Source organism: Marmota flaviventris, chromosome 13 (assembly GCF_047511675.1).
Source record: "Marmota flaviventris isolate mMarFla1 chromosome 13, mMarFla1.hap1, whole genome shotgun sequence".
Lineage (NCBI taxonomy): Eukaryota > Metazoa > Chordata > Mammalia > Rodentia > Sciuridae > Marmota > Marmota flaviventris.
The window spans coordinates 84385495-84403808 of NC_092510.1; the positions used below are offsets into that span (position 1 = coordinate 84385495).

General features: G+C 41.5%; 1 protein-coding gene across 3 annotated transcripts; it reads left to right on the plus strand.

Annotated features, from left to right (window-relative positions):
• Nucleotides 1-99: 99 nt before the first annotated feature.
• C13H9orf43 (chromosome 13 C9orf43 homolog) lies at nucleotides 100-15184 on the plus strand. 3 transcript variants are annotated; one of them, XM_027949433.2, is made up of 13 exons: nucleotides 100-260; nucleotides 1510-1583; nucleotides 2207-2396; nucleotides 2503-2653; nucleotides 5625-5682; nucleotides 7452-7549; nucleotides 8707-8773; nucleotides 9516-9673; nucleotides 10336-10486; nucleotides 10812-10872; nucleotides 11143-11231; nucleotides 11451-11538; nucleotides 14672-15184. In XM_027949433.2, the coding sequence occupies exons 3-13, from the start codon at nucleotides 2246-2248 to the stop codon at nucleotides 14893-14895; spliced, it is 1296 nt and encodes a 431-aa protein (XP_027805234.1). In that variant the 5' UTR covers nucleotides 100-260; nucleotides 1510-1583; nucleotides 2207-2245; the 3' UTR covers nucleotides 14896-15184. The 3 variants fall into 3 exon arrangements, with proteins under 3 accessions (XP_027805234.1, XP_071456955.1, XP_071456956.1); XM_071600854.1 differs by lacking the exon at nucleotides 100-260 and adding an exon at nucleotides 354-454; XM_071600855.1 differs by lacking the exon at nucleotides 100-260 and adding an exon at nucleotides 354-454 and having other exon boundaries at nucleotides 11143-11207.
• Nucleotides 15185-18314: the final 3130 nt, after the last annotated feature.

The window sequence follows — 18314 nt, forward strand, 5'->3', positions numbered from 1 at the left end:
TGCCCACACTACGTCCCACAGTGCCCCGCGCGTCGTAACCGCTCTCGGGCCCCAGCCCCGCCTCTATCTCAAATCGTTGGTGCTTCTGAAGTTTCCACACTACAGAGATTTTGGCCCGCCAGGGCTTCCGTCCCATCCCGCGGTGCTCGTTTCTCTCCTTATTTCATCACCACGTCTGGGAACTTTCTCATGAACTTAAGTGTGGCTCACTGAAGCTTCCGTCCGTTCCCCATCATGCTCTGTGCCGCTGCTAGGCGACGGTACGGCCAAGCAGTTAGCGTGGGGGAAGGCCAGGAATGAGCCTATTGGGCGGGGCTACTTTGGTCGGAGGCGGGGCTTGGCGGGCGGGGCTACGGCTTCGCGGCGTTGCCTGCGCACGTCGTAGCCGGGGGTTCAGAATCTTAACGGTTTGTGGTCAGCTTTGGTCTCAGGAAGCGATGGATGGCGTTCTGGGGTCAGTCTCTCGCTAATGATGTTTTCCCTTGTTCGGAAGGAAGCGGGAAATTTTTTCAACTCTACGGGAGCGGATGTCTGTTCTTAATATTTTCTCCCCTCACAAGTTTGTAATAATAGTAAAAGATAAGTCTTACATTTTTTCTTGCCCCAACGAGAATTGTTTTGCCAGCCCAGTGCTGATGCTGGCGATGTCGCGATACCCTGATTAGACCCCGGTGCACCCTTCCGACTGGGCAGGAAACGAGCGCCCAGCTGCCTATAAGAATAATACAACATCAAAAGCAACCCTTTAAAATCGTATTTAATTTTTAGTTCATTAAATTGTTAATCGTACATCTTTCCCTGTCAAAATCGTTACCAAGGTTTTGCAGTGGCGTTTTAAGTTTTATTATTTTCATATTAAATAGGTAAAAACTCTCACTCCCACTGAGAACTAATGCTGCTTTTTTTTTTTTTTTCTGGAAACACATTGTCTCGAGACTTTTTTTTAAATTTTTTGATGTAGACATGATTACAGAGAAGAATTTCCCTATTAGGAGAAAAACAACAGAGCAAATGTGATGATAAAGGCAACTGGAACTGCTTCCCTTAGAGACTATTGGGACTGGTGGGGGAACTCTGCACTTGGATAGAACACGCTTGGTTTAAAGACATCAAAAGCTGCTCAGCTCCAGCCAGTTGCTGTCTAGTTGGAACTGGGTCTAGTGTTGTCAGATGTTTTGATCTCTAAGAGGAACCAGAAGTCTGGACATTATGGACTATTTCAGTTTTAAAATACTGGTTCAAAGTGCCAACCAAACTAAACAAGTCATAGGCTAGGTGTAATCCCAGGCCAACAGTTTGCTATCTTTGATCTAAATTAGAAGTTGTTTAGGATAGGGAGTTTGTTAAAATATTTGTACCCTTTCTTTTTCTCCTTCATTAATCATTAGATGTCACCATCTACAGAAAGCTTTATCAGTTTACAATCAATGAAGTCACAGAAATGCTTTAGATGGCTCAAACCTTTGGAATTTATGCTTCATTTTTCAATATGCTATAATTCCCATGCAGACAGATAAAATACCATCGAAGAATGGCTGACAGATAAAATACCAGCAAGGAATGGCTTTGCTCAAATAACAACGGTAGGTTTACAGCTACTTCCGAAGCCTTTAGCTTTTTATTTACTGACTATGTCCTACCTAAATGCCAGACCTTTTAATATCTATCAACTAATTTTTCATAATGACTGTGAAACAGGCTATCCTCACTTTACAGGAAACTGAGGCTCAGATTGATTAAGTCCAAAGACACTCAGCTATTAAATGTCCAGTTAGGAGCGCTTCTGAAGTCAGTCTTTTTCCCTTCTCTTCCCTTCCCTGGAATTGAACCCAGGGGTGCTTTGCTACTGAGTGTCATCTCCAGCACCCCCCCCCCCCCCCCCCCCCCGCCCCTTTTAATTTGAGACACTGTTTTGCTAAATTGCTGAAGCTGGCTTGGAATTTGAGATCCTCCTGCCTCAGCCTCCCAAGTAGCTGGGATTACAGGCATAGGCCACCACGCATGGATGAAGTTGATTTGCTTTCAAACTCTTACTTTTGAACTCATGCTGAGATACTTTCATGCTTGCTTGTTACTGAATCCTAAATTATCTTGTGACCACTATTTACCTATAGAGGTTCAATAGAAATATTTTATGATTTGAATGCAAATTGACTACATAACTAATGTGTAATATGCCCTAATCATGTGGTTGTTGATTATCCAGTGGGCTACAAAGCTGCAGGATTAGTCTTTGTCCTAAGCCATGGATTGGCCAGATGAGAGTCAATGGGATGAAACCACCTGCAACATGGCTATTTGTCAGCATCCGCAATGCTGGGCAGCTCTCCGCAGGATTGAGAGGGGCCATCCTCGAATCCTGGGCTCACCCTGCAAAACTTTTCTGAATATTGAAGGTGAATTGGCTAACCCCTGTCTTTTTCCTGAAGAGGTCCTTAAAGGGTTAATGTTTGACCACCTTTCTCCAACATGTTACATTTTTCTTCTGGTCTGCTTTCTCAGAGAAACTCCCAGTGCTCACCATTGTAAACATCTCAGATTCCTGCCTCCAGGCCAAGAGATGTGCTCATCAAGAATTGTCAAAATTTACCTTCACCAAGGCTCATCCTTTATTGTCTCAGTGCTCAAAGATTGATGCCAAATTCCAAGGCAGGTAAATTACATGGATTCTTCCTTTAACCAACTGTTGTCTCAAAATTCTAGATTGTGGGGATGCTGGGGATGTAGCTCAGTGATGGAGTTGTTGCCTTATATGTACAAGGTCCTGGGTTCAATCCTCATCACTGAAAAGAAATTCTAGGTTGTGATTTCCCTTGCCCATGTAGTGGGTTTCGAGAAAGCTGGATTAAAAAGAAAGTATTAATTTGGTTTAAGAAGTGGTGAGTAGGCGATGGGAAACAAAGAGCATTTTTGCTTCTGTTTTGGGAGTTGGCTAATTTGTGGCTGTATTGGTTTGTACTTCATTACAAAGTACCATAGACTGTGTGGTTTAAACAGTGAATTGATTTTCTCACCGTTCTGGAGGCTGGAAGTTTGAGATTAAGGTGTCAGCAGGTTTGATTTCTTTTGAGACCTCTTTTCTTAGCTTGTAGAGATGGCTGTCTTCTCCTGTGTCTTCAGTGGTTTCCGTGTGTGTATGTGTGTGTGTCCCCTAATCTTGTTGTATAAGCATAACTGTCAGATTGGATTAGGGCCCACCATATGACCTCAATTTTCCTTCATTACCCTTTTTTTTTTTTTTGGTACCAGGGATCAAACTCAGGGGCACTTAACCATTGAATTGCATCCCCAGCCCTTTTTATTTTTAATTTTGAGACAGAATCTTATTAAATTGTTTAGGGCCTTGCTAAGTTGCTGAGGTTGGGTTTAAATTTGAAATCTTCTTGCCTCAGCCTCTCAAATTGCCTAGATTTTTCACCATGACTGACTTCATTATCTTTTTAAAGACCCTCCCTCCAAATATAATCACATTCTGAAGTATTTGGGTTAGGACTTAAACAGATAAACCTTGGGAGACACAGTTCAGCTTCTGTAGGTCATCAGGAAATGGGGTCTACACATACTGTCATTCTTACTTTTTATTTTTAGGCATGGAACTTTTTATAAGCTCCTGGAGATAGAAAAATTGGCTTTTCTTTTTGGCTCACCTACAAAGTAAGCACCCAATCTTGTTAATATATGAAATCAAGCGACAAGTATCTGTGGAAAACAATAACTTTTAAAATACAATGACCCTGTAGCCTGGAATCCAAGCACTAATGTTGGCCCTTAACAGTGATTTCTTTTTTCCTGTTCCAAGTAAGCAGTCCCTGTTGATTTTTCTTAGGCTAACGGTGAAATAGGAAAAGGTCAGACTACTTTCAGGTTCTCTAGGACTTGAGCCCTGGGAAGAAGGCAGCATCTTCCAGCCAGGACCTGCAGTGTGTTTCACAGACACACAACATACTTTCTCTCCTGCCATGCCCAGGTGTGCAATGTGCTGGTAGAGAGTGGCCTCTTCCAGTCAGTTCGAGGTTTCCTTGCATTATGGTTGGATGTGGAATATCCCTCAAAGACTCATATGTTGAAGGCTTTGTCCTCATGATAGCAGTGTTCAGAGGTAGTGTTCAGAGGTAGGGCTTTGGGAAAGTAATTGGAAGATGAGAACTAGAACCTCATCAGTGTGTTAATCCATTGATTGGTGGCTGACTGGGCTATTAGGAGGTGGGGAAAACCGTAGGAGGTGGATCTAGTCAAAGGGAGTGGTTCACTGGGGGTGTGCCCTGGGCAGCTATATCTTATCTCCAGTCCCTTCCCCTCTCTCTACTTCTGGCTGCCAGGAGATGAGCGGCTTGGCCTTACTGTATCCTGCCATCATGATGATCTGCCTCATCATAGGCCTAGAGCTATGGAGCCAGACTACCTGAAAGTAGTCTGACCTGAGACCTCTGACTCCTCTTGCTCACAGTGCCTCTTCATTTACAGTAGATAGACGAAACCTGCTCATTGTGGAGCCTCTTTACTATCTGATTCTTCCAGTCATTGAGTCCTCTCTTCTCTGACACCAACTCTGCCTCAGAGCCATACTGATTTTCTAATTGTGCTTTTCTGCAACTGACATCCAACTTAAAAGCCCTCTTTCTTTTTTTTTATGTTTATTTTTTTAGGTGTGGATGGACACAATACCTTTATTTAATTTATTTATTTTTATGTGGTGCTAAGGATTGAACCCAAGGCCTCACAGTGCTCTAGGCAAGCACGTGCTACAGACCCAGCCCCTAAAGGCCCTCTTTCTAATGAAGACTGCTTCATTAAGTCCCTGGTGTGGCCTATATATGGCCCTGTGAGAGCCTGTCTTCCTGATGGACCTTGTCTCTCTCATGTTTCTCTCTTTCTTTTTAAGTAGGTTCCAGCCGCGTTGTTGTTTCTGTTTCTCAAATACTTCACACTGCCTGCCTCAGGGCTCATAGACCCACTGTTTCCTTTGGGTGGAATAGTTTCCCCTAGAGTAGAAATATCATCCATCAAACAATAACTCAAATTACCTCTCTTCCTCTCAGCTGGGTAATCTCTATTCTATTTTCTGTCTCTTTGAATTTGCTTATTCTAGGTAGTTCATGTAAGTGGAATCATTTAGTATCTGTATTTTTGTATTTGTCTTCTTTCACTTGGCACAGTGTTTTCAAGGTTCATTTATATTGTACCATCTATCAGAATTTCAGGGTTTTTTTTTTTTTTTTTTTTTGATACTTGGGATTGAACCCAGAGACACACCAGCCAGTTCTTTTAGTTTTTTATTTTGAGACAGGGTCTTTCTAAATTCTCAAGGCTGGCCTCCAACTAGAATCCTCCTGCCTTAGCCTCCTGGGTAGCTTGGATTATAGACATGTTGTGCCACCAGATGTGGCCTAGAATTTCATTACTTTTCAAAGAGTGTGAGAGACACAGGCTATGAATTTAGTTTGATGCAACAAACAATTGAAGTATTTGCAGTGTGCAATGTCTGTTAAGAGCCTCTACATTCATTTGGTTAGTATTAAACCCTAGGTTTCCCATAGATAAGTAGAAGGGTTTCTCTCACAGCTCTATTGTATCATTCCAATGTCTTTTGTGTCTCTGTTTCATGTTTGAAATTAATTTTTTAGGCATCGGAAGGGTTTACCTGACAAAAGATTGATCAGCTCTGCTAAGAGATCTTCCAAAGTAGGTATAAACTAAAAAGGTGCTTTCCTCAACATTTTCTTTTTATCAGTGGGAATATTTTATTGCTTTTAACGTTATTTTTCAGGATGACTGCAATCTCAACAATAATAATAACGATAATAACTGTCTAGTTTGGGGCCCTTATTATATGCTGGGCCTGATGCTAATGACTTTATATGTTATATTGTCTTCAGGAATCCTAGGCACAAGTGGGATTGATATGTGGAGATGTGGTGTAGGTGAGAATTTTCTGTCTCTATCCTGCGTAGGTTCAGCTTCTAACATAAAGATTAGCATCTCATAGTCAGGGTTGTTTGAACAGTAAAATGTCAGACCTAAAATGGGCTTTAAGGTCATCTAATCTGATGATTTTCAGACTTTTAAAAGTTTAATATGTGGTAAAAAATAAATTTTGCAATGAAAGTTTCCTGGAGTAATTCTTACTCTAGATGTGTATGTGAGAGTGCTGATATTTTCTTTTCTATTCTATTTAATTTTTAAACAATTTGGGCTTTGATTAACCAAATTTGATTGTATGACCTATGAATAATTGTAGTTATAGTTTAAAAAACGTTATGGTCTGTCTCATATATCTTATAGGTAAGGAAACTGAATTCTAAATGGGAAGTGTGTTGCTGAAGCAGTTGGCTAGTAAGAGGAAAATTAATGCAAAACTAGAACTTTAGGAAGAAAGACCCTTCCACTTGCATGAAGTTTAAAGTCCTACTGGATGCCTTTTATTATTATTTTTTCATGAGATGTGTTTCTATTCAGTGTCTTGTGGTGGTTAATGTAAGGCACTAAGAGATGGTAGATGGTTTGAATGAATAAATCATTTTACCTCTAACCTCTTTAGAATAAGAGAGTTAGGTTTAATTATTTCTAAATTAATTATATTAATAGGTATACATGAACATGAATCTAAATTCAAAAGGCATTAAGGAGCTTATTATGAAAAGGATTCTCCTTTTTTCCCCTGAAGCCAACCAGTTCATTTTCTCAGGGCAACCTTATTTTTAATTTTTTTTGAGGGAGTATATATCTTAGAAGGAATAGGTATCAGATGATTAATAAGGTTTCCTTGAGCCCCAGTGTTGTAGGATCCTAAATCACTAGATGTGAGAAGAATTAATACTTTTTTTGTAGATGCCTCTAATTGTAGACAGGGTATAAATAAAAGTAGAAAATTTGGTTCTGTGTGCACTAGTTCTCTCCATGTTCCCCAAATGCTGATGGTATTATCTGCAGGGGATCTCAGTCTTAGGAGTGGAGAAGGAAGCGTGAGTGGTGTTCCTCTAAGTAAACTTCAAGGCACCCTCAAGGGGATAGTGTTGGAAGTTGCTAAATTCCACTCTAATGTCACAGGGAAGCAGGGAGATTATTCATTTAAAGATGCTTGCAATCAGTGGATGTGAAACCGATGTGATTCTGCAATCTGTATACGGGGTAAAAATGGGAGTTCATAACCCACTTGAATCAAAGTGTGAAATATGATATGTCAAAAACTATGTAATGTTTTGAACAACCAACAATAAAAATTAAAAAAAAAATAAAGATGCTTACAGAGGACCTGTACTGAAACCTGGTGAAGTAGTTTGTTTTGTGGAAGAATATTATGAAGATATTTGGGGAATGGGAAATGTCTTTTTATCATCTTCTGGGCTGCAGAACTTTTTAGTTACCATGGTAATTCAGCCCTTAGTCTGGTACTGAATACAGGCAGGAGCCCGGCAACTCAACCATACGTAGCCTTTATATCCTTCTTTTAGCTTCCAGTGTTAAATTTGAATGAGACAAAACTTCCTTGTCCTGAAGGTGTCAGAAATATGGTTGTAATCTGGATTCCAGAACCAGAGAAGAATGTGAGGTGAGTATCAGGTTAGAACTTGGTGTACCTTTGATATTTGTGTTTTACAAATCCCTGAATCCTCTGCAGGCCTCTTTTTTGTGATTTCCCTTTTAGCTACTTCATTGCAAGTAGTGGGAGAACAGCAGAGAAGGTGATTGTGGTCTCTTGCTTCTGCCTCTTACTACACTGGAGTTGTTTTATGCGGTGAAGCTTCTCTTTATCAAATTTTACTTGACAGTAAATAGCATACAATATAGGGTCTAGTTTATTTGTGTGGTTTGATTAAAGATTAAAATGCTTTCTATTAGTGTTTCTTATTAGCTCTCAGCAACTCATAAAATCACTCAGTGAAGCAGGAACCTCTGATCTCCACCCTAAGGCCTAGGATAGTGGTACAAAATGAATACCATATAGGACCTGTATACAAAGCAGAGCAAGACAAAGATCATTTGGTGAAAGTTCAAAGATTTGCTAGTGTTGACAACCGTGGGGATATATTTGTGATCTCTGAGGCTTTCGGATTCTTAAGTGATTGTTTGAATTAGTTCCTTTCCTTTCTTCTTTTTGTGGTACTGGGGATCAAACCCAGGGCCTTATGCATTCGAGAAAAGCACTTCCTTGAGCCACACCTCAAGCCCTGAAATATAGGGCTAGTAGGCAGCTCCATGAGACAATCAGAAGCCAGGGCTCCTTGTAGCTTTCGGGCCACTCTCTTTGCCCCATGGCTTCTGTCTTCCAAGATGCTTCATAGGTGCCCTTTAAGGTCTAATTTTAAGCTCTAGCATGTCCATTTCCCAGACAAGAAGGAGGAAAGAGAATAGAGCAAGAAATACTTTTTGAGTTCCTTCTCTGGCTTCGCAGCGAGAATCCAGTGAAGAATCTTATAGATTTGGTCCCTGTCCTCCTTGAGCCATATGGAGGAGTCAAACATCACAAACATGCATATATCATTTCTAATTTATATTCACTATAAAAGTAAATTACTAGGTTGTGGGAATGTTGGGGACCTAATTTAGATGTGTGAGTGAGGAGTCTTTTTAGCAATGGATACTTTTGAGCTCCCAACTAGCCGTCTTTGAGTACTTACCAGAAAGGTAGAATTTTCATTATTCATAGTGACCTGGGTGCTTCGGCTTAAGATGTCTGAGAAAAAGTGTGGTTATTCTTATTTCAAGCTTAGCTAAGAAGACACATACTTTCCCCAGCCAGGATGGGAAGGAGGAAAGAAAGAACTCGGCAGTGGTGAGTTTGATTTTTGTCCCAACCCTCATGACGTTACTCTGTATGGTTTATTTTTGTCTTCTTTTCTAGTCTCCCCGACCCTCACCTTTGTTTTCTCTCTGAATGAACAGAATCTGCAGAAGAAAACCCTTCTTTAGGAATATTTACCAAACTTCTTCAGACTCCTTTTCCTAAGTGTTCCCTGTAGGGAAGTAAAAGAGCTCCTTGAAGAGGTGACAGGAGGATCTGTTGGGTAGTCAGGGGAACTTATTGGTTAGTTAAAAACTGAGCCAAAATGTGATGGAATAAAATTCCAGTGGTCCAGGAGTTAAAAGACCTGGGCTTCCAACTCTAATTCTACCACTTATGGGTAAATGCGGCATTGAGTAAGTCGCAGAGTCATAGATCACTGTGTCCAGGAGCGTACTGTCTTGGTCCATTTAGTCATCGTTGACATCCCTGTGCCTGGCACATAGATAGACAATACTTATTTATTAGTTTGATGAATGAGTAAATTATGACCTCTTTGGAAAATCAAAACAATGAAAACAATTAAGCTCTGTATGATCCAAGTACAATAATGGGGTTGAGAGCCTGTGAGGGGAGAATGGAGTGACCCTCATGGTGGAGAGGATGTGGGAATGGCTAGAATGGGACTGGAAACAAGGAGTTTCACATGTCAGGCTGGAATATTGCTGGAAGAAATGGGCTCAAAGAGAGTTCTTTAGAGAGTTCCTTCTGTTTTTTTTTTTTTCTCTTGCAGGAAAATAAGCCACCTCTGGATCACTCTGAAAGGAAGCACACAGAGATGCAGCTGAGATTTCCAGATGTGATAGTGCCGCCCCCCTCCCCAGTACACTCTTTTGAATCCATACCTGGCTGGAGCAAATTTGCCATGCTGCCTGAGGATCTACTAAAGGAGTGAGTGTCATGGAGGCCTGGGGGAGAAAAGAGTCCCTGCTTGTCACTGAAGCTAAGAAGAACCTAAGCATGTGCTCTTTCTGAGTAGGACAGGGAGCAAAGTGTTCTCCTGTTTGCTTACTGAATTATTAGTTTCATCAACAGGTAGTGATGACAGTAATCAACTGCCACCATTTACCAAGCACCTGCCATCTACCAGCCTCTGGGCTAAGTTCATTACCTGACTCTCATTTAAACCCCCACAGGAGGCACTAGATGAATTATGGATAAGTGGGAGGCAAAATGGTATATGTGGTTTGGAATGTGACAGGCTTTGGAGTCTGTATGGAAACTGACTTGGTAAATTTTGGTAATTTATTTCATTTCTTTGAGCTTTGTTTTCTTTGTATGCAAAATGGGTATTATAATACCTGTCTTCCGGGTGTTGTAAGGATTCAGTGGTATAATGCATATGAGCCTGATGTAGGGCAAATACTTAATGAACACAGCTGTGGTTATCACAGAAGCATCTGAAAGGTGTTACCGAATGAGTCCCTGTTGGCACAGACCTTTCCAGAAGCAAAGAGGAAATGTCTTGGGATTTAGAGCCCATTATACTCTTCCTTGTCAGTGGCACAGACTGGGAAGAGCTGCTGCTGACTGACTGTCTCTGTCCTCTTCAGCCTTTTATCAGATGGAGGGAAAACCATGCCTTGTCCGGAGATGAAGATACAATTGGCCATGATGAAAAAGAAGCTTCCCCTGGAAAAGAACCGACCCGAGAGAGCACTTTCTTCTAAGATGTTTCTGACTATACACCGCCTCACCCTGCAAGTAAGAGCCATGGCGCCCCAGAAGGAGAGGCCTGCATGAAAATCAAAGTCGTGTCCTCCTTTCTCTGCTGCCTTTGCTCTTTCACCTGTGTCCCAGAAGTCTGGGCTCTATGTAGGTGGATTCCAGTGTGTGTGGGGGGTACTTGAGAAGAGCATGTTCTGTTTCCCACGCCTTTCTCTTCCTTGCCACCCCCACCCCCCACCCCCCCGCCATGCTATGTAGCAGAACACTGGGTTCTCAAATGTGCTCGTTGACTAGATGAAAAAATGCATTGGGGGAAAGGGAAGGAACCACAGCAGAGCTTTTCTTCTTCTCCTTCCTCTAGACACCAACATTAAGATATTCTGAACATTTGAAGAAATTACATTGTAACCTGCAGGGAGAAGGTAAATTTTTTGTTACTGCTGGATTTCCAGGTACTGCTTCCCCTCAGCCCACATATCTCTTACTTTAACTTGGTCCCAATTCAGTTACGTTGGTTGTTAACAGTCACATGGGGTTACATGTAGAACTCAGGAAACTGTTTTCAGGAAGGAGCCATCCAGAGGGGGTGAGAGAGTCACTGTAGTGGGGTGGGGAGGTCAGAGCAGGTGGCTAGAGAGGCTGGGGACTGTTGGTGAGAAATGTAATCTAATTGTTGGTTCTCTGGTCACTAGATTACAGAAAGCAGCAGCAACATCATCAGCAGCAGAAGAAGAAGAAAAAGAAGAAGAAGAGGAAGGTGAAAACACCTACTAAGAAAAAGGTGGGGTGACAGTGAGGCATTTGCTGGCCGGGAGAAGTTAGTGCAAGCTGGAATGGAGGGAGTGTCTGCAAGGAGGGATTCTGCCTGTCCGCTTTCTGGTTGTGAAAGTAACATTCCTATCTGGTTGAAGGTGTTAAGTTCCTTCTTTTCAACTCCTTTTGCAAAAGTTTTCTTTACTTCCCAAAGTCCTAATTCAGTTCCTCCTTATATGGGTTTCAGGAGGCTACAGAGAAAGCCACGAGTGACCCAGGGAGCCAGACAACTGCACAGAAGCATTCCATTTCCATCGATCTTAATCGTCTCCATGGTAAGGAGAACACGTGCTCGGTTGAGTGATGGAATCCCAGGACGTAGCTGAGGCCAGAAAAGTCAACACATTTTGTCATTTTGAGACCTGCCTTTGCCAGGCACTTGGAACTGAAATGCTTAGTCTGGCTGGCTGGTCTACACATCATCCTTCCATCAAGTATTTACTAAGATGTCTGCTTCACGTGGGGATTTGAGAGCTGACTATGAGCATGAGTTATGGTCATTTTTTTCCTCAGATCCTATCTTAGAAAAGACTGGCTTGAGGATCAAAGGTGGGCACAAGCCCAGGTTATCAACAAAATCCTTGAGAATTTATTGGCCAACAAGGCAGGGAATGGCTGGGGTTCCTCACAAAGGCCCCTGGAGAATCCTAAGGAAGCAGAACTCCAGGGCCCTCTGGCTTCCTTGTAATAGGCTGGAGAGTTGAGGAACCTCGGGCTGAAAGCAGCACATCCAGGAGGCAGCAGCCAGTTCCCAACAGGCAGCCCTTCCCTCTACTCTTCATGCTGGAGGCAGGAATGGATATCTCCCCCTTTGGAGCCTTTATCTTGTCTGACCAGAGGGATATGGTTAACCCTGTCCCTCTGACATTTCTTAGCTTGAGTGGAGAGTGGGAGGGAGGGTGAAAGTCTCCCCGTAAACCTTGTAAGACTATTCTGCTCTACTCAGACTGGACCTTGCTGGCTCTAACTTGAAAACAACTGTTTAATCATGAGAGTTCATTGTCTAATCATGGGGCACTGAGAGGGCTCAGGTGAGATGTCTCCTGAGAAGGATGCTGCCCTTGCTTTATTTCCCATCCCACTGTACTCTCTGATATCAATGATGTCCTCTAACCCAAAGATCCAAGAAGATTCTTAAGCTTCACATGGAAGGTAGAAGAATCAGGGCTGTAGCCCAGGGTGGGAGGTAACTTGTCCAAGGTTAGTGTCGTATTCAGAATGATCACTGCCTCTCCCCCGAATTCCATTCTGGTGCCCTGCCCTGCCATGCCCACCACTTGCCCCCTCTTCCTAATGCCTCCAATAGGAGCCGTTTGTCTTGGGTGACCATTTTGAGTCATGTTCTTAGAGCAGTGACCTGTCTTCACTGAGTTGAAAAGGGCTTTACAGAAGAGATTTTTAATTGGATCTTAAATAGGTTTGGGAGTTTTCCCAATGTGAAAAAGAACTCCTGGAAGTGAGACTACCTTGTACAAAGGCACCTTGGAGGAGCATGGCTACTCAGAGAACATCCGGAAGTTCTCTTTGGCTGTAGTATTTAAAGGAGAGTGGTAGATCAGGCTAAAGAGGTGGGTAGGGGCTTATGTAGATTGAAAAGGCATTCAGCCTTTATACTTCAGGGTACTGGTCTCCACCTTTACCACACACTGAAACCAACTGGTAAGTTTTAAAAACTCTCAACACCCAGGTTATACCCCAGACAGATCAGAATTTCTGGTGCTGGGAACCAGGCCTCACTGTCTTTTAAAGCTCCTCGGCGCTTCCAGTGTGTAGCTACAATGAGAAGCAGAACTGGTAGGAGCCTGCCAAAGGGCTATCTTTAGCACACCTCTGCTGGAAGCTTGGAAGATGTTTGTTTAGAGAAGGGGGGATTCAGAAAGGAAAGAATGTATGCATTCAGGGACTAGTTGAGGGAAACGGCCAATGCCAAAGAAACATAAAGCAAGAGACTTTTATTTTTATTTATTATTTTTTTGGTTTTTGTTTGTTAGAAGTCATTGTGGGCCAAGAAGGTGAATCACGTTCTAGTAAGAGTATTCATAAACTGTGAAAGGTGGGGCTACTGTTTCTTTGCTGCTATTGTGTGTAGATAAGTACCACTTAGGTTTCTTGGAGGAATTCTGGGTCTTTTAACACAATTTTTCTGTAATTCTGTAATAGCTGTAGTTATAGCCCTAGTTAAATATAATTACAAATAGAATTCATAAGGCCTTACACAATGTATGCATATTTAAATAGCATATGATAAGCATGCACAATTTTATATGTTAATTAAAAAAAATCGGAGATTTAGAAAATGGCCAATGCCAAAAAGAAAGCCTAACTCTCTTTCATGGAAGCTTGGAAGATGTTTGTTTAGAGAAATCATCAGGGTTTGTTCTTGTCTGGAATGGGGAGTCACTTATAGACCATGGGTCAATTAGAAGCCCAACAATGAGATATGCGATGCCGATAAGGAGACTGAATTGACTGTGTGGTCTATAGGTCATAGAGCTTGGCTAGGTCAGGAGAGTGACATGAAATAGTAACAGTAAATGGAGAAAAAAGGAACAACTTTGAAAAAGGTGAATTTCCAACAAACTGTGTAAGGTCCCAGTTTATGTATAACCAACCTGAAGCACAAGCCAAAGTGATTTGCTATTTTTTCTCTCCTTCCTCTTTTTTTTTTAGGCTCCAGAGGTAGAATCACGCATGCTAGGCAAGTGCTCTACCATGTTGTTTGAGCTTATTGACAACATAGAAATCACTTTTGTAGGTGATGGGACTAGAACTAAAATAGTGTGACTTCTGCTACCTTTTATTGGTCAAAGAAGTCAGAGGTTGGACCTCTCTAAGTCAGAGGTCCAACCCAAATTCAGAGGAGTGGAAATAGACTGGATCCCTTGATGGAAGAAACTGCATGTTCATATGGGATGGGAGGAGTTGTTGGCAGCCATCTTTGGAGGCAGTCTGCCTTTAGTTGACTGCTGGGAACACAGAGAAGTGGGTTCTGGCTTCATCTGGTCATTCCAGGGGGCAAAGAATGTGTGTAACTTCTCTTCATTCCTAGGAGGTGGGTCTCTGTCCCAATTTCTCCAAGAAAAGAACCTTTTAGAAAAGTCCTTTTAGTTTTCTTATACCTACCCAGTGAATTTTCGGATTCCATAAGGAGATTAAAGATGGATGATTTGAAGAACTTCCTGAATTTCCTCACCACTATGGGAAGTAAGTTATTAGGGTGGAGGAATTTTAGTAAGTGACTGAGGATAGTGAGAACTGAACCTGTGTTAATTAAAATGGCTTGGGGACACAGTCCTCATCCTTTAGAGTGGTCCTGAAGACACCCCACCCCTTTCTTTTCTGTGCTCCAGTTTCACAGTTTTTTGGGAGAAGGTTACATGTGCAATTAATGGCTGGGTCTTCTTTTAGGTCCTGAAATATCTGAGGCAGAAGCCACTAACAAGGACGTTAGTGCTCCAGAGGAGGCTGTTCTGGAAGGTCCAGTTGCCAGTGGACAAAACATTTCAGGACAAATGACTGGAGAAAGCTGGAACCCTGAGTTCAAACTACTGAGGATTCTTCAGCCCACTGATGACGAGAATGAGAAGAACCAGCCCTCTGGGGCACAGAGTCAGAAGTCTCTGCAGACATAAGCTGAAGGCATCACTTAGGCCAGCCTTATCAGATACCTCAGATACCAGGTGTCTGAGGACAGTGAACTTTGACATAGGGTAGAAAAAAGAGGGGAATTCTGTTCCAGAGGCTTCACCAGGGCCTGAGTTTAGAGATTTTTCATTTACTTCTATTGGCCTCTAAAATATGTGAGGGAGAAGAAGCCCTTTTAAACGTAGGTGACTTCTCCATTGGGAAGGTCCATTTAAACGTAGGTGACTTCTCCATTGGGAAGAATAATTTTAATGATTAAACACAACTGCTTCTCAATCAGAAGACTCATTCTCTGTTTCTTAGTGTCTGTTTTTTGGGTTACTCTTATATTTTCTTTGAAACTCTGAAAGGTTTCCAGTTGAGGAAGCTGAATTTGGCCTATGTGCACCCCCATGATAGTTCTATATATCCCCCACATTCTCTGGAAATTGTTTACTTTGTAGATTGGGTCCATAGCGTTATTAATACTCACTGGGTCCTTGTGTATGTGGTACTGGGTATTCCTTGGAAGAGCTTATCACTTCAGTTTCTAAGGAATTGAGTCTACAGGGAAGTTTCAAGAATACTCAAAGATTTAGAATCCCAGAGCCTCAGGAGTCCTATAGTTCAGTTTTTAGATGGATTTTCTTTTCATGTTTCAGTCCTTAAAAAACTTTTATATTTAGTAGAATTTCAGAGCTGCATAAAGGTAAAGAGAATAATATCATGGAACTCTGATGTTCATGGTACCTGAAACATGGTCAGGAAAGGCTCTTGAGCTGCCGCATGCTATAGAAAAGCCTGCACTGACCCTTTTCTGGTCATATTGCTCCTTATGGAGAGAGAAGTCAGCAGGGGCACAGGCACAGGTTCCTCATGGAGACTGTATCTCTTCTTGAATTTTGCACCTGGCATCTGGAACCCTAAAATTCCCTGCCCAAATGGCCTCACCCCTACTTCTGTGACCTGTGTAGTACTCTTTCCTGGGTCCACTCTCCCCAGGGCAGCCTGCCCTGTCAGTGTGAATACCGCTGGGTTTGAAGTAGCAGAGAGGAAGCTGTTTAAAGGGGGATGGGCCTACAGCTTGGACATGGAGACAGGGTTCTCTGTCTGTGGGGTTCTTCCCATTACAAGTGAGAGCTGGAATGAGAAGGGTGGACCATGGATAGTGGCTGGTTCTTCTCATGCTGCATTTCAGGTGTCGAATCTCAAAGAATCTGTGAATTCTGAATGAACCTGGCTTTTTGGGTCACAAAGGTATACTGGTCAAGGTGGGAGAATAGAATATGTTTATTTTAACAATTTGTAGCTTGATTTATAAGTATTTTTAAAAAAATATTTTCAGGGCTAGGGTTGTGGCTCAGTGGTAGAGTGCTTGCTTAGCACATGCCGTGCGAGGCCCTAGGTTCGATCCTCAGCACTACATAAAAAAATAAAATAAAGGTATAAAAAATTTTCGGTTGTAGATAAAATACCTTTATTTTATTTATTTTTATGTGGTGCTGAGGATAAAACCCAGTGCCTCACACGTACTAGGCAAACACTCTACCATTAAGCTACAACCCCAGCCCCATTTATAAGTTTTAAATGTATACAAATGGTTAGTAGACTTGATTTTGTATTTTTTTGGAAGGGGGTAGTGGGGAATGAACTCAGGGGCACTCAACCACTGAGCCACATCCCTAGCCCTATTTTGTATTTTGTTTAGAGACAGGGTCTCACTGAGTTGCTTAGCATCTTGCTTTTGCTGAGGCTGGCTTTGAATTCACAATTCTCCTGCTTCAGCCTCCTGAGCCGCAGGGATTACAAGCATGTGCCACTGCACCCAGCTTTGATTTTGTATTCTTATCCTGAGTCTTGTCATAGGTAGGGTTGGGCCTGCACGTATCATTGTCTGGGAGAAATTTTAAGGAAGGAGAATTTAACACTACTATTTAGAGGTTATTAGCTATCTGAGATTTTAAAAAAAATATATTTATTTTTATTTTTTGGTGCTGAGGATCAAACTCAGGGCCTCACACACCATAAGCAAGAATTCTACCACTGAACTGTGTCCGAAGCCCTGTATTGCATTTTAAAGGTGAGATCAGTGAGGCTAAGAGAGAATGTGACTTTACTGAGGTCATCATCTGGGAAGTGGTAGAGCTGGGTGACTTGAATCTGGGATGCCTAGTACCAGGACAGAGCTCCCTTCAGCATGCTACTTCTCTCTTACTTCATCTCCAGAATGACACTTGATTGTTCATCATTATGTTTAATTAGGGGCTGGCTGACTTTTCTTCTTGCTGGGTTACTGGTCTTCTCCGATAAAAAATTAATGTGTGTTCCAGGGATGGCAGCTCTTAAATCAGGAAAACTGGAAACATACAAAAATAATGAGCTCCCACATGCCCATTCCATACAATTATCAATTTATGGCCAATCTTGTATCATTCTCACCCTTCCCAGATTATTTGAAGAAAAGCTTTTTATCCTTAAATATTTTGCTATGCATCTCTAAAAGAAAAGTATTAAAAATAACCAGAATTATTTCATGACAAAAAATTAATAGTTGTTGTTTAATATAATCAAATTATATCCAAATTTCCCTGTCTTCTAAAGTTTTTATTTTTATACCTGGTACATTCAAGTTGGAATCCAAACAAGGTCCATAAATTGCATTTGACTGATATGCTGTAAAATCTCTGAATTTATAGGTTCCTCACACCATGTGACCTAACTATACAACTCCTCAGTATTTATCTTAAAGAATAAAAGTCATCATACTGTAGTTATAAATGCATATCCGTGTTTATAGCAGCATAGTTCACAATAACCAAAATTATGCAACCAGCCTAAATGTTCCTTAATGAATGAATGGATAAAGAAAATGTGGTATATCTACACAAAGGAGTTTTATTCAGCCATAAAGAAGAACAAAATTCTGTCATTTGCAGGAAAATGGATGAAAGTTGAGAATATTATGTTAAATAAAATAAGCCAAACTCAGAAAATCAAGGGTTGTATGTTTCCCTTGTAGAAAGGAAAAGAAAGGTGTATGGGAGTGGCATCTCGTAGAAATTGAAGGGAAACCGGTAGAGTAGAGGAAAGGAACCAGGGCGAAGGAGGAAGGCAAAGACAGGAGGAGTACTGGGGAATGATACTGGCCAAATTATATTGTTTTACCATGCGCAAGTGTGCATATGTAACAGTAAATCCAACTGTTATAATATATAAGTATGATGCACCAATGAAATATGGAAAAAATTTATAGGTTCTTCCTTTTTCTCTCTCTCTTTTTTTTTTTTAGCATTCATTTGTTAAAGAAATGAGTGTTTCTGTTTGTAGTTTCCTACATCCTGGATTTTGCTGATTTCATCCCCAGCAGGTGTTTTAACATGTTTCTCTATTCTTTTGCAAACTGTTATTTAGATTGGGAGTCTCAACC

Bases quoted from the DNA above. Each gene is read 5' to 3' on its own strand.
- C13H9orf43 (XM_027949433.2), top strand. From the start codon at position 2,246: ATGGATTGGCCAGATGAGAGTCAATGGGATGAAACCACCTGCAACATG. The intron at 10,873-11,142 runs GTAAATTTTTTG...TCTGGTCACTAG, and splicing joins TTGTAACCTGCAGGGAGAAG to ATTACAGAAAGCAGCAGCAA. The intron at 11,539-14,671 runs GTAAGGAGAACA...GTCTTCTTTTAG, and splicing joins CGATCTTAATCGTCTCCATG to GTCCTGAAATATCTGAGGCA.